Source organism: Ammodytes marinus, assembly GCF_949987685.1.
Source record: "Ammodytes marinus genome assembly, chromosome: 7".
Lineage (NCBI taxonomy): Eukaryota > Metazoa > Chordata > Actinopteri > Uranoscopiformes > Ammodytidae > Ammodytes > Ammodytes marinus.
In genome coordinates, this window is record NC_137211.1 from 4319571 (window position 1) to 4332541 (window position 12971).

General features: G+C 41.0%; 2 protein-coding genes across 2 annotated transcripts in view; both read right to left on the reverse strand.

Annotated features, from left to right (window-relative positions):
* Nucleotides 1-614: 614 nt before the first annotated feature.
* On the reverse strand, nucleotides 615-8324 carry zbtb39 (zinc finger and BTB domain containing 39; the record flags this gene model as incomplete). The annotated part of the gene is made up of 6 exons (XM_080031665.1): nucleotides 8252-8324; nucleotides 4864-5600; nucleotides 3857-4125; nucleotides 3333-3596; nucleotides 2416-2775; nucleotides 615-1598 (listed from the first exon to the last, which is right to left on the reverse strand). Exons 2-6 carry the CDS (start codon nucleotides 5573-5575, stop codon nucleotides 615-617), a joined length of 2589 nt encoding a protein of 862 aa, XP_079887791.1. The 5' UTR covers nucleotides 5576-5600; nucleotides 8252-8324.
* A 1493-nt stretch (nucleotides 8325-9817) lies between these two features.
* agap2 (ArfGAP with GTPase domain, ankyrin repeat and PH domain 2) overlaps nucleotides 9818-12971 on the reverse strand; it is a 40016-nt gene continuing 36862 nt past the window's right edge. Inside the window, exons 16-18 of the mRNA XM_080030289.1 lie at nucleotides 12926-12971; nucleotides 12076-12346; nucleotides 9818-11507 (exon numbers count right to left, since the gene is read on the reverse strand). The exon at nucleotides 12926-12971 is cut by the window's right edge and continues 177 nt beyond it. Of these exons, the coding sequence (XP_079886415.1) occupies nucleotides 11298-11507; nucleotides 12076-12346; nucleotides 12926-12971 (527 nt within the window). The 3' untranslated portion in view covers nucleotides 9818-11297. The remainder of the gene's footprint in view (nucleotides 11508-12075; nucleotides 12347-12925) is intronic.

The window sequence follows — 12971 nt, forward strand, 5'->3', positions numbered from 1 at the left end:
GAAGTCTAAGAATACTATAGCGCGGACACGATTAATCTGTTAGTCGATTTACAGAAGAGTGATGATGTGCAAGATTTCTGATCCTCGATATATTCATTCAGGTCATTTATCAAAGAGAAATGTTTTCGTTTTAGCTTCTCAAATGTGAGGATTTCATATTGTTTCGAGCTGTATATCTTTGGGTTTAGGACTGTAAGTGGGTCACTTTAAAAGGTGCAGTGTGTAATAGCCGAGTATTACGCAGCATCTAGTGGTGAGATTCCATGTGGAGAGATTTCCTATGTAGATATAAAAGGCTCATTCTAAAAAGGTAATACAAATGACCTAAACTTTCATTTTCGAGCGATTCTACACTAACTAAAAAGAACTCGCTTTACACACTGCAGCTTTAAACCCAGAGCAATGTTGACAGCCACATTTAAATCAAGATTCATTGAATTTTTACAAACTAAACAAAAGGTTAACTTACTAAACACTAAACGATTTATCGATTAATCAAGAAAAATCATCAATAGAGAAGACAATCTTTAGCTCCTGCCCTAGTCTATTAAACAGTAACAGTATGTGGTCCACTATAACCAGACAGATAGTAGTGAGGGGGGGGGGGGGTTGGTTTAGGCCTCCCCGGTGGGCAGTGGTTCTTTGGAGTGATCGTTGTACATGAACGTTTGCTCTATGTGAAAGTCGGCTGGCAGATTGTCTTTGTGTAGCTCCATGTGTGACGCCACCAGCTTCAGTGTGGAGAAGTACAGCCCACACACGGTGCACCGATACATTAACGCCCCCGCGTGCGTTTTCAAATGACAGATCATAGTCGACCGCCCTCGGAAGAATCGCAGACACACTTTACACTGGTACGGCTTCTCCCCCGTGTGTATACGGAGGTGGTAGGTGAATTCTCCTGAGTGGGCGAAACGTTTACCGCAATATCGACACCGGTACCATTTCCCGCGGCTAGCCCCCCCAGCGTCCTGCCCCAAACCGCCATTGGTCAGACTCTGTAAGGACCCTTGAAAGAACTTATCTGGCACGCTGAATCCACCCACCCCCGACCCCACCCCTAGCCCCAAACCTAACCCCAAGTTGCTCATTTTAACCAGTCCGCCACTGTCCCGCGGAGAAGAGGAGGAACAGGTGGACTCTATAGATTGGTCTGCTTTACGTTTGCCCAGCCACGATTGACCCCCTCCCCCCCCACTGCCTCCTAAGGAATCACTAGTGTGTAGGCTCAAGTGGTACTGGAACGCGGCGGAAGTTCGGAAAGTTTGCGGGCACAAGAAGCAATGCAGCTCCTCTGTCGTAGTATTAGCTCCTCCTCCTCTTATGACATCATTCCCATCGGCGCCGATTCGTATCGCCCGTAGCAACGAGCGCTCGGTCTCCCTGGCTACAGCCTCCGCGGCGTGCGTTGCCATGTGCCTGTCTAGCTGCGGCCGCTCGGTGAAGCAGCGGGCGCAGTGCGGGCAGCTGTAGACGGGCAGAGAGAGGTGAGACAGGCAGTGCCATAGCAACGAGCACAGGGAGAGGAGCGGGACGTCACACAGGCCACAGCGCAGGCTCTGGGGACACACGTGGGACAGGGCGTGGTCTCTCACCGACTGGGGAGAGAAAGAATGGGAATTTTTTTTGAAAAAGCTGGTTAAAGTTTGACATATTTATATTGTTCAAGATTCAAGAACTGTATTGTATTCTATGTATGCTAACTGTATAGAAGACTATGCAGTACAAAATTAAAGGTGGAGTCAGCAACTCTGGAAAATGGTTCTTGTTAAAAAAATGTTTTGGTCAAAGTCCACTACCTGTCCGTACTGTATGTGTATTGTGTACTAAAAAAAACTGTTGTTAATACACAGTCTAGGCTCTGTAAACTGGTATGTAAACTAAGGGTATGTAATCAAAGGCTCATTAGAACAGCGACTGATATAACTGGTTTAAGTTTTATATATTTAAAATGTTCAAGATTCAAGAACTTTATTGACATTCTAACCATGCAGAATGAAATAGTATGTTTTCAGGGCAGTGCAGTTAAGACTTTATAAAGTGACAAATGGAAACAGTTAAGTTCTACATATTTTAATTTCACCTGGTTCTTATTATTTAAAGGTGGAGACAGCTATTCTGGAGAATGGTTGTTGCCAAAATCACTTTGTCAAAATCAGCGAAAATCTCCTTCTGATCCACTACCTGTCTTCTAAAAAAATCCTGTGTTATAACATAGCCTATGCTCTGTAAACTGGTATGTAAACAAGGGGGCATTTACAACACCTATTTTCTTGCTAAAAAAAACGATTTAATCTTTCTCATATAACTCTGTTTAGTGCATTTTATATAAAATGTATTACAGTCAGAAACTAATGTATAAAACTTACCCATAATTATATTACACCAAAAAACACACATCAAACTTTGACTAACCTGAAAGTCCTTGCTGAGGGTTTTGTTGCACACGGCACACTGCAGCTCGGGGCTCACTCCTTGGTTACTGTTGCTTAGCGCCCCCTGTGGGATGGTGTAACTACAGGCGGTCTGGCGGTGGTGACGCAGCAGTTTGTTTAGACTGAGGAACTGAGTGTTACACATGTCACAGGCGTAGAGCTGAACCCCTACGTGGGACAGGGAGTGAGAGACAGCGGTGGGACGGTCCTGGAAAGAGACTCCACACACTCGACACAGGCCCAGCTCTGTCAGGTGGGTCTCTGAGTGTTTAGAGATGGAGGAAGGGTCTGCAGGGAGGGGGGCTGAGCACACTTTACAGGACAGCAGGGGCTCTGGCATCTGGAGGGGACAAGGAGAAGGGTGTTTCTGCATTACAATAGGTTTATTTAGTTGTGTAGCACATTTCGTTACAAAGTGCTTAAAAAAAGAAAAAGAAATGCCAGTAAGCAAAAGAGCAGACAAGCCTAAGCAGAGAAACAATAGAATATCATTACAAAAGACCAGAAATTAAATAGGTGTAATAACAGAATAAGTCAAATATTTCCAAATGCGTTCACAAATAAAGTTTTAGGAAGCAATTTAAAGGAAGTTATCATTTAGTTGTTTTTATTATAGTTTGTTTATGTCTTTGAAATCGGCCTTCTGAGCACAGTTCGGCCGTCCGATTAATCTGCCTACCTGGACTACCAAGACAGCAAATCGGAAATATAAGGGGGGGGCGAGGCCATCAAAGGGCCTTAAAAGTGAGAAATACAATTACGTTTTGTAAAATGCTTTCACAAATAAGAAAGTTTTAGGAAGCAATTTAAAGGATGTAAAGTAAAGCTAGTAGTAAAACTTTCTGACTCACGTTAACCTGACATGCGTTGATGCTGCTGACAAACCCAAACCTTTACCTGTCTGCCTGGGTTCCCTGGCTCTCCGTTCTCCACACACACCAGGTCTCCCTCCTCTTCCTCCTCCTCCTCCTCTTCCTCCTCCAGGTAGGTTTCATCATCACTCAGTTCTATGATGTCATCAGTCAGCTGGTTCCACTCCTCCTCCGCTCCCTCCATCACTACGTTACCATGGAGAGTGTTACCATGGAGAGCTTCTCTGTCGGCCTCATGGTCTGTGTCTTCTCCCTCTGTGAACATCACTCCGCCCGTCACCGACCCCACCTGCAGAGAGGGGTGTGTGTTAGTGAGAATAAAATAAGGAAGCGGTTTGTGAGGAGACGTGCTGATTTCAAGAACATTTTGACAACAAGCATGGTCCAGAACGGCTGCTTCCCCCTTCAATATATTGTTCAAACAACAATTAAGATATTATCGTAGATGGTATTTATTGCACATCTTATTGTGAGTGTGTGTGTGCGTCTGTCTGTCTGTCTGTCTGTCTGTCTGTCTGTCTGTCTGTCTGTCTGTCTGTATTTCTGTACCTGCAGGTTGCTTAGAGGCTCTCCAGAGGAAGGAACCTGGAGTTGAGCTGAGGAGTCTGGGAAAGAAGCGACGCTCCCACTAACACCTCCTCTGTCTCTGTCTCTGGTTCCATCCTCACTGACTGTTCCCCCTCTCCCCCCCGTCCCCCCACTGTGTCCCGTCTCCTCTCCCTCCACCTGCTCCGTCTTCAGGATGAGTCGCGGCCCGTCACTCTGACTGGAATGACTGCTGGTCAACAGACTGTGGCCTCCTGGGAGCTGGTGATGGTCTGATAAAAAAAAAAAAGTTAATCGTTAAGATAGATTGACTTCATTGTCCACCTTGGGGGAAATCTTTGGCCTCTCCCTGCGAACACAAGTACACACATTACACGTAGCACAACACTACAATAAAACACACATTAAAGACAGAATGTAGTGCAAATTACAGGGAGCAGCAAATAAGTTAAAGGCCTACTTCACCGGTTGGAATATGAAGGTGTATTGAACTTGGAGATCCTATTTAGTATAAATGTGCAAAAAAAATTTAATTGGATCATCTTAGCCTGAGAAAAGGCAGAAAGAGTGTTTTATGGTCTCACTGTCTAACCCTACATTTTCCTTCTTGTGACATCACAGGACAGCTGGGCCGAGGGAAGACTGAGGGAAGAAAAACCTCATTCATTATATTATAATAGTTATTTTATAATGATAGAACGCTGGTTCCGTATGGGTGAAGTATTCCTTTAAATAAATAGTATTAAGGAGCAAATGTTAAATGCCTGATGTGCAGAGGGAATAATACACTTCTTAAAGGTGTTGCGGCTGGCTCTAGCAACCCTGAATGTCCAGACCATAGATAGCATATAAAAGGTCCAGACAGGGAGCAGCTCAAAGGCTGAATGCAGTGTGTGTGTGAAGGGCCTGTTATAACGCCATTAGCCTTCCTGTGTACAGCTCTGTCAAATAATGTTGGGGATGGATACAACAATTCCAATACATTTCAATGAATACTGGTTAACACTGACCTCCTTGTAGCTGCTGGTTGTGATCCGTTGCCATCTGTCCATATCCGATGTGACACTGAACTTCCTCAGCCTTCAGTTCCAGCGTCCGCCCCCCCCCTGTGTTCACTGCTTCAGTCTCCTCCCGGGACGTCCCAGCCTGGCAGAGGGGCGAGGGGGGGGCGCCAGCAGCAGCAGCAGCAGCAGCAGCCGGGGTGGGGGCCGTAGACGAGCTCAGAGAGGAACAGGAGGCCGCAGAGGAACACACAGACGACGCACACACAGACGCTACATTCACACCACTCACTGACACTGCCGACCCAGAGTCCAATGCTATGTCTGTACAGTTCGTTTGTAGATCAGGGAAAGTCGCGTGGCAAGCTTTCACTAACTCACTCACTCCCAATCTCTCGGCTAACTCGTACAGCGTCCCGACATCTATCAAGTCCGTTGATATCTCGCCTGTGTAAACGAACGTTAGCACCTTTTCGAAGTTAGCCGGGGATATGAACTCCAGGGAGAAGGCAGAAGTGGTGGTTGTGGTAGAGGTGTTAGGGGTGCGGGACAAGAGGTTTTGGAAGTATGTCCCGGAGCAGGCTAGCACGGCCCGGTGAGCGCAGAAGGAGCGGTTGCCCACCTGCAGGAAGACGTCACAGTATCTACGGGACAGACGACAGCGGTTCAGCTCTGACAGGAGGCCGGCAGCGTGCCCCCGTCCCGTTAACCGGATCCTCATACCGACTGGTTAGGCTACACACACACTGCAGGGACAGAGGAGATGGATGTTAGGATTTAATTAAAAATGTGTGTATTTGAAACAAGTAAAGAAGAAAAATTTGGACATACATAAAGTAGGCTAATATTTACAAACAATGACAAGCATAAAGTAAAAGAAACTGTCCTCATACCTCAGGTCAAGCTACAGACACACCGGTGGGACAGACCAAGAATTAGAATTTAATTGAATTGAAAATGTGTGTATTTGAAACAAGTAAAGAAAACTAAATTTGAAACCAAGATATTACACCCCCCTTATTATAGTATCAATGACTATTGGTGCACTGGATTTTTTTTAAAAAGCATTATTTTAACTGATTCACCAAAATGAGACTGTTTCCTAAACATGTAAAAGTTCCTTGTAGGAGGTTGATTTGCTACTATGTTTACTCTTTTTAAATCATATCTTATCTCGCAATAAAATAAGTTTCATAATAATTAATAAATAACCAAATTACGACTGATATAATCAATCCAACGTTTATGAGATGAGAGATAAACCTTTATGGCCACAAGGGGAATTTGTCTTGCACTTTGGAACATAACAACAAACATATAAGCAAAACTACACACAGACTCAGACAATGATAGACAGAATAACAGACTAATAAGAACGGACAATATAAAAAGATAAACTCTAAACATTCAAAGTGCATAATGCATTATACTTTAGGGTTAATGGCTCTCTACCTGAATTCAACCTGTTAATCAACTGAATGAATTACTCCCTGAATCAACTGTATACTTCCTTGGCACAAAATATATCAGTGCCAAGGTATTACAGTTATTTTATTTATTTAGCCTTCATGAAACCAGATATATCATTTTGCCTTTGGTATCAGACGTGTATATTTCTTTATTTTTATGGCTGCTGTCATCAATCATTACAGTAGGTTATCATTAGAAGTATCACAGGAAGATGTTATAACTCTCAAATACGGCTGATGTATATATGCATTTAACCCTTGTGCCCCCTTCAAATTTAATATACACTCACCACCTTCGAGACAAAAATGTCCATACTCACAAAAAGTGCTATTAAATCATCATACATCAATATTTTTTTCTGCTTTTTTTTGGCATAAATCTCTTAAACAACTTCTCACCGGCTCAAAACTACCAAACATTCAATCATTTTCAGGATTTTAACCCTTTAAATGCCAGTTTAAGCATTTGAATTATTTCAGTATTTCTTACCAAAAAACACAACAAGTTAATTATTTTCCATGTAATAAATAGTAGGGGGATGTGACATTAGTGGTGATTAGAGTATGGGATATGTCAAAGATTAGCAACCAGTTTGATTTGATTGCATTTGTATTTTTTATGTGGTGCCAGATGTGACATAAAGCACCCTCTCACCACCTTCGAGCAAATCAAATTGGTCGCTAATCTTTGGCATATCCCATACTCTAATCACCACTAATGCCTCATCCCCCTACTATATGGAAAATAATTTAAAAAATATATGTTTTTTTATAAATAATAAATACTTCTATTGGTTAAAATCTTAAATTTGATCAAACAGTTGGTCATTTTGATCAGGCTGAAGTTGATTAAGGGATTCAAGCAAATAAAATCAGAAAAAAATATTGATGTATGAGGATTTTATTGCAGATTTTGTGTGTGTACATTTTTGGGTCGAAGGTGGTGAGAGGGTGCTTTATGTTCTTTATCTGGCACCACATAAAAAAATTGTAAAATACTAATGCAATCAAATCAAATTGGTTGCTAATCTTTGACATATCCCATACTCTAATCACCACTAATGCCACATCCCCCTACTATTTATTACATGGAAAATAATTAATTTTTTGTGTTTTTTGGTAAGAAATATTGAAATAATTCAAATGCTTAAACTGGCATTTAAAGGGTTAAAATCCTGAAAATGATTGAATGTTTGGTAGTGTTGAGCCGGTGAGAAGTTGTTTAAGAGATGTATGCAAAAAAAAGATGAAAAAAATATTGATGTATGATGATTTAATAGCACTTTTAGTGAGCGTGGACGTTTTTGTCTCGAAGGTGGTGAGTGTATAGTACATTTACTGACAGAGTATGAAACACACGTATGAGATAAAGACATTGGATTTCGAAAATTTGACTCAAAAGCAAAGTTCCTGCAAAAAAATCATGCCAAAAGCTTTAACAGCCAAAATTATCGCCAAATTTAAAAGAAAAGTCTACAAAAAATGTACAAAAAGGACCGAGGAGGGCACAAGGGAGCTTTTTTCATAAAATACTTTTAAGACAAAACATTTTTTAAAGATAATAATTAGTAATTGAATTACAAGGGCTGTGATTTATAAATTTTCCTCATTGACAGTCAGGATATAGTCACCTCCATCATCTCACTAACTAAATCAAGCAGTTTTTTCTTCCAGGGAAAACGCTAAGTTACATCAGTTCCGTGTTTTGTTCAGTGTCTGTATTATCTGAATTAACATTGTAGCTGACGGAGCTCAGTCCAAATACATTAACAACAACAACTGTATTTAGGCTACCAGCAGCTAAATCAACATGAATACGTTGATTTAGCTGTTGGTAGCCTAAATACATTACATTTAATACATTTAAACATATAGAATAACCTTCTTGCAGATGTGTTCGCCCCGTTAGTTTCATATTAAAGACTCACCCATTGAAAGACGTCAGTAACAGACGAGTAAATTCCTCTTTTGTGCTGTTTTTTCTCTGGTCGTCAACGGATAGGAAATGTTGTAATTACAGCCTCTTTGATCGTCCGTCGCATTTTAGTGACGCATGTCAACAAAAAAAAAAAAAACTCTCTTGAGGGAGGCGCCCCCTGCTGTGTGCACCACAATAGGTCCAAGACCAAAGCCCGAATATAAAATAGAGCTGCACGAGACACTACAAGACAACTACAAATACCAGAATACACTTCAATGAAACTACAGCTCATGAGAATCAGAATAATTTTTTGATCCATAGTAAGATATTTGGGCTGCATTCCAATCCCCATACTTCCCTACTATTTAGTATGCCAGAAAAAGGTTTACCCTGCGTTCCAAATCACATACTTTTTATTTTTACTACACTACATACTAAAGTACAGAAGAGTTTTAGAGCCACAGGAGAGAGAAAAAAAAATCAGATAAGTTTTTTTTTTTTTATTATGTCAAGAAATGTCAAGAATAAAGACGAATACTCCAAAATGCTTTTAGAGTTAGTGGGGCATTTATGTATTTTCAGCATACTACAATTGACTTGCATGTATTGGGACATCTTAAATCTTTTTCTGGCATACTAAATAGTAGGGAAGTATGGGGATTGGAACGCAGGGTAGGTCTGCACGAGACATGACAAGAAAACTACAAATACCAGGAGACACTTAAGCTCATAAGAATCAGAATTATTTTTTGATCCATAGGGAGATATTTGGGCTGCATTCCACTCCCTATACTTCCCTACTATTTAGTATGCCAGAAAAATATTTAGTTTGTACCAATACATATTAATGAAGTGAGCTAAAAATACCCGGATGCCCTAATACAGTATATCCTCCAATTGCAATCTGCAGTATGCGAACCAGCATGCTTTAGTAGCCTCTGCAATAGGCCTAAAGTAAAAAGAAAAAGTATGTGAACGCAGGTTGTTTTTCCTTGTAATAGGCTAGTTCCTCTTGTTTTAAATTTGGTTCCTCCCTTGGTTCTACAATATTGGAAAATTATTTACAAACACAATTGTATCCCCCATAACAGAATAATTTGGAGATGCAGGTATAGGCTATGTGTTACTTAAAGGTAAATCAATAAATCAGAAAATTGGCCATTAAATGCACCTGTTGGATAATGCAGAGAACATGGATTTTATACCTTCTGCTGTGCATCCAGGTTTTTTCTTAGCAGTAGAGTCAACAACTGAAACATTTCTCGGGCTCTTCTTGGGATTTTTCTGAGCTCCTGCGCCAGTGTCAGGGGGGGCGACACCAGTTTGTAAACGCTGTCATACTGAGAAATACAGAGAGAGTTAATGTGGAGCTGATAGGCTTAATCAATTTTGTGTTAACTCATTTGTCGATGGCTTGAATGTATACAACATTAATTTATATGAAAAAATTACACACTGCAGCTTTAGGACAAAAATGAAAGACAACAAACCACTACTACTACTAATGCTGGTTTAAAAAAAGTTTATTTTAAATCCGGTAACCATTTCCTTCATGACGGATTCAAACACACGACCCACAAAAAAACGATGCCACCGCGTAACCGTGGCAACTGGAACTCTTCATACGTCACTGAATTCCATCGGACAGACGACCGACACACAACAGTAACGTGTATGAGGAAAAATGTCATAATGTCTTTATGTTTGTGTGTGTCCGTCTGTCTGTCCGTCCCAAATCAAAACGTGTCAAACAAACAAATAAACAAACAAGCCACATGATCCACTGAATGTAAAATAATCAGTTTTTTACTGGTTTTCGGAGAATTTTTAAAATGGTAAAATACTTAAAAAATAATAATAATTAAAATTAAAAAAACATATTTTCAAAACTACCAGTAGAAATCATTTACAAAAATTGAGTCTTTGATTTATTCAGTTCGTTTGTGTCTTCGTTACAGTTCAACATTAAGTAGTATAGGTACATTTACATTATATTAAAACGCCATTTCATTTGACCTTTGACCTTTGTGAGTGTGAGAGTTAACACTGACATAATCCCAGAAAAACCATTCATTTTTCTACGTCTATAAGAAGCAGAGTTATAATATCTCTACTTATTATTCATCACTGGAAAATGGTTTATATATATATCGGCCCAATATTGACCTTTAAACTGCTGCGACAGGCACACATAACTAAATAACAACATGACATTGGCCTATTGTAGATCTTAATTCGAAAAAAAATCATATTTTATCATAATTTTTTTTTTTGGTCCGTTCACAACCAAATCGGAATACAAGCAGCAATCTCTCGACAGTCGACACTCGGGAACAATTTTTCAAATCGTCATATATATATTTAGCCGAACTATATATACTGTATATATATATATATATAGCCGAACTATATATACTGTATATATATAGCCTAACTAAATAGGCATACAGCTCCAGAAAAAAAATTAAGAGACCAGTCTGGATTTTTCTTAAAATCTTTGTCTCTACATTACTTAATGGAAATGCTCTTAATGACAATATTTGTATTGGGAATTTTGTAGAAATGTTGTCAGTAGTTTATATTATAAAACCAAAATGTTCATTCTACTCAAACATATGCCTATAAACAGTAAAACGAGAGACACTGAATATTTGGAGTGGTCTCTAAATTTAATCCAGAGCTGTATAGTTGAATTATTGCGATTCTTTCTTGAGGAAGTGAGTGTCTGCCCCTAACGTTATACAGACGAGTCGACGGCTACAAACTTTCTACTGGCGTCCATTTTTAAAATGAGGTCACAACAACACAGTTTTTCAGCAATATATGTTAAATCTGCCCATCAACAAACCCAAATGAATATTGCTTTTTAAGGTTGATATGTTCATTCAGTCTTCAAGAAAAATTTTAAACATTTTTTTTCCCGCACTTTTTTAAATTTGTATATATAGTCCTGGCATTTCTCTTATAGTACAACCCTCCTCCAAAAGTCAGCACTGCAGTATCCAGATTTTTCCAGACAAAAAGCATTATTTTTTTCTTGAAGGCCACCGTAGCTACGAGGGCTTTTTTCGTGAGCTCGGGGTGCGTCCCAAACTAGCGGTGCTCGATCGGCGGGAGAGAATGGGCGTGGCAGTGGTGGGTGAGGTGTCATTGGAGCAGCCGTGTTGGAGGAGGATGTCGATGCAGCCTTTGGACGCTGTTTTTCGGGCGATTCTCATGGCGGTTTGGCCCTGGTTGTCTTTCGCTTTGACGTCGATACCGTACTGTAGGGGAGGGAGGGGGGAGAGGGGGGAGGAGAGAGACAGAGAGGGGGAGAGAGGGAGAGGGAGGGGGAGGGAGAGAGAGAGAGAGGGAGAGGGAGAGTGGGGAGAGGGGGGAGGAGGGAGACAGAGAGGGGGAGAGAGGGAGAGGGAGGGGGAGGGAGAGAGGGGGAGAGAGAGAGAGAGAGAGGGAGAGAGGGGGGAGGAGAGAGGAGAGAGACAGAGAGGGGGAGAGAGGGACGGGGAGGGGGAGAAAGAGGGGGAGAGAGGGAGAGAGAGGGACAGTGTAAAAATTATGAATGAAAAATAATGAGTTGGCACAACTTTAACTTTTTGGAAGTCTTAGTAGGGGAGAATGGGGTAATGTAAGATATCGGGTAATGTGAGACACCCCCTGTATCTAGGCAATAGAACACATTTTTGGTCATGTGACCATTACGTTTTCATGGATAGATAGATAGATAGATAGATAGATAGATAGATAGATAGATAGATAGATAGATAGATAGATAGATAGATAGATAGACAGACAGACAGACAGACAGACAGACAGACAGACAGATAAACCCACCCATACTAGCAGCTGTGTCATGACCACATCCCCGAGCTGACAGGCTGCGTGTAGGGCCGTGCGTTGCTGCGGCGGTAACGATGGTGACCCGGTTGGCATGGCGTTGATCTGTTCCTTGGTGCTGTGAGCCAATAGGAGCAGGAGTCTGGGAAGGTCGCGTTCCGTTACCGCCGACAACAGCCACACGGGCATGCTGTCGTCACACGTCTGCAGCGCCGCCACAAACGCTCGCTGCTCGTACTTAGCACGAATCCACGACTCCCTTTCCTCACTGGCAAAACACACAGAAAGTGTTTGAGTTCGTGAGTCATTTATGTGAATGATAAGTTATCTCAACTAAAGATAATTAGTTGCCACAAATGAAGGCAGTTTTCCTAGATAGATAGATAGATAGATAGATAGATAGATAGATAGATAGATAGATAGATAGATAGATAGATAGATAGATAGATAGATAGATAGATAGATAGATAGATAGATAGATAGATAGATAGATAGATAGATAGATAGATAGATAGATAGATAGATAGATAGATAGATAGATAGATAGATAAACCCACCCACTCCCTTTCCTCACTGGCAAAACAGTATTTTGCATTTAAATGAGTAAGATACAATTGTGGCAACAGGTAAATGAAGCCCCACAATGCATTGCGTCTTTTCAAACGACACAGAAGTTTTTTTTATTGCTTCTGTATACTTCAGTGTAAACGGTCCGACGAACCTCGCATACACAATCGATCGTTAAGTAGACAGTATGTAGTATATTCATGTTGAGTATGTAGGAGGGAGGACGTTAGTAGGCTGTTTAGAACACAACCTGTGTTAATTTAAATAACTTTCTCCCCACCGTGTAGCGTGTGGCGTGGGCTTGGTTCTCCCCTGCGTGCTGCTCT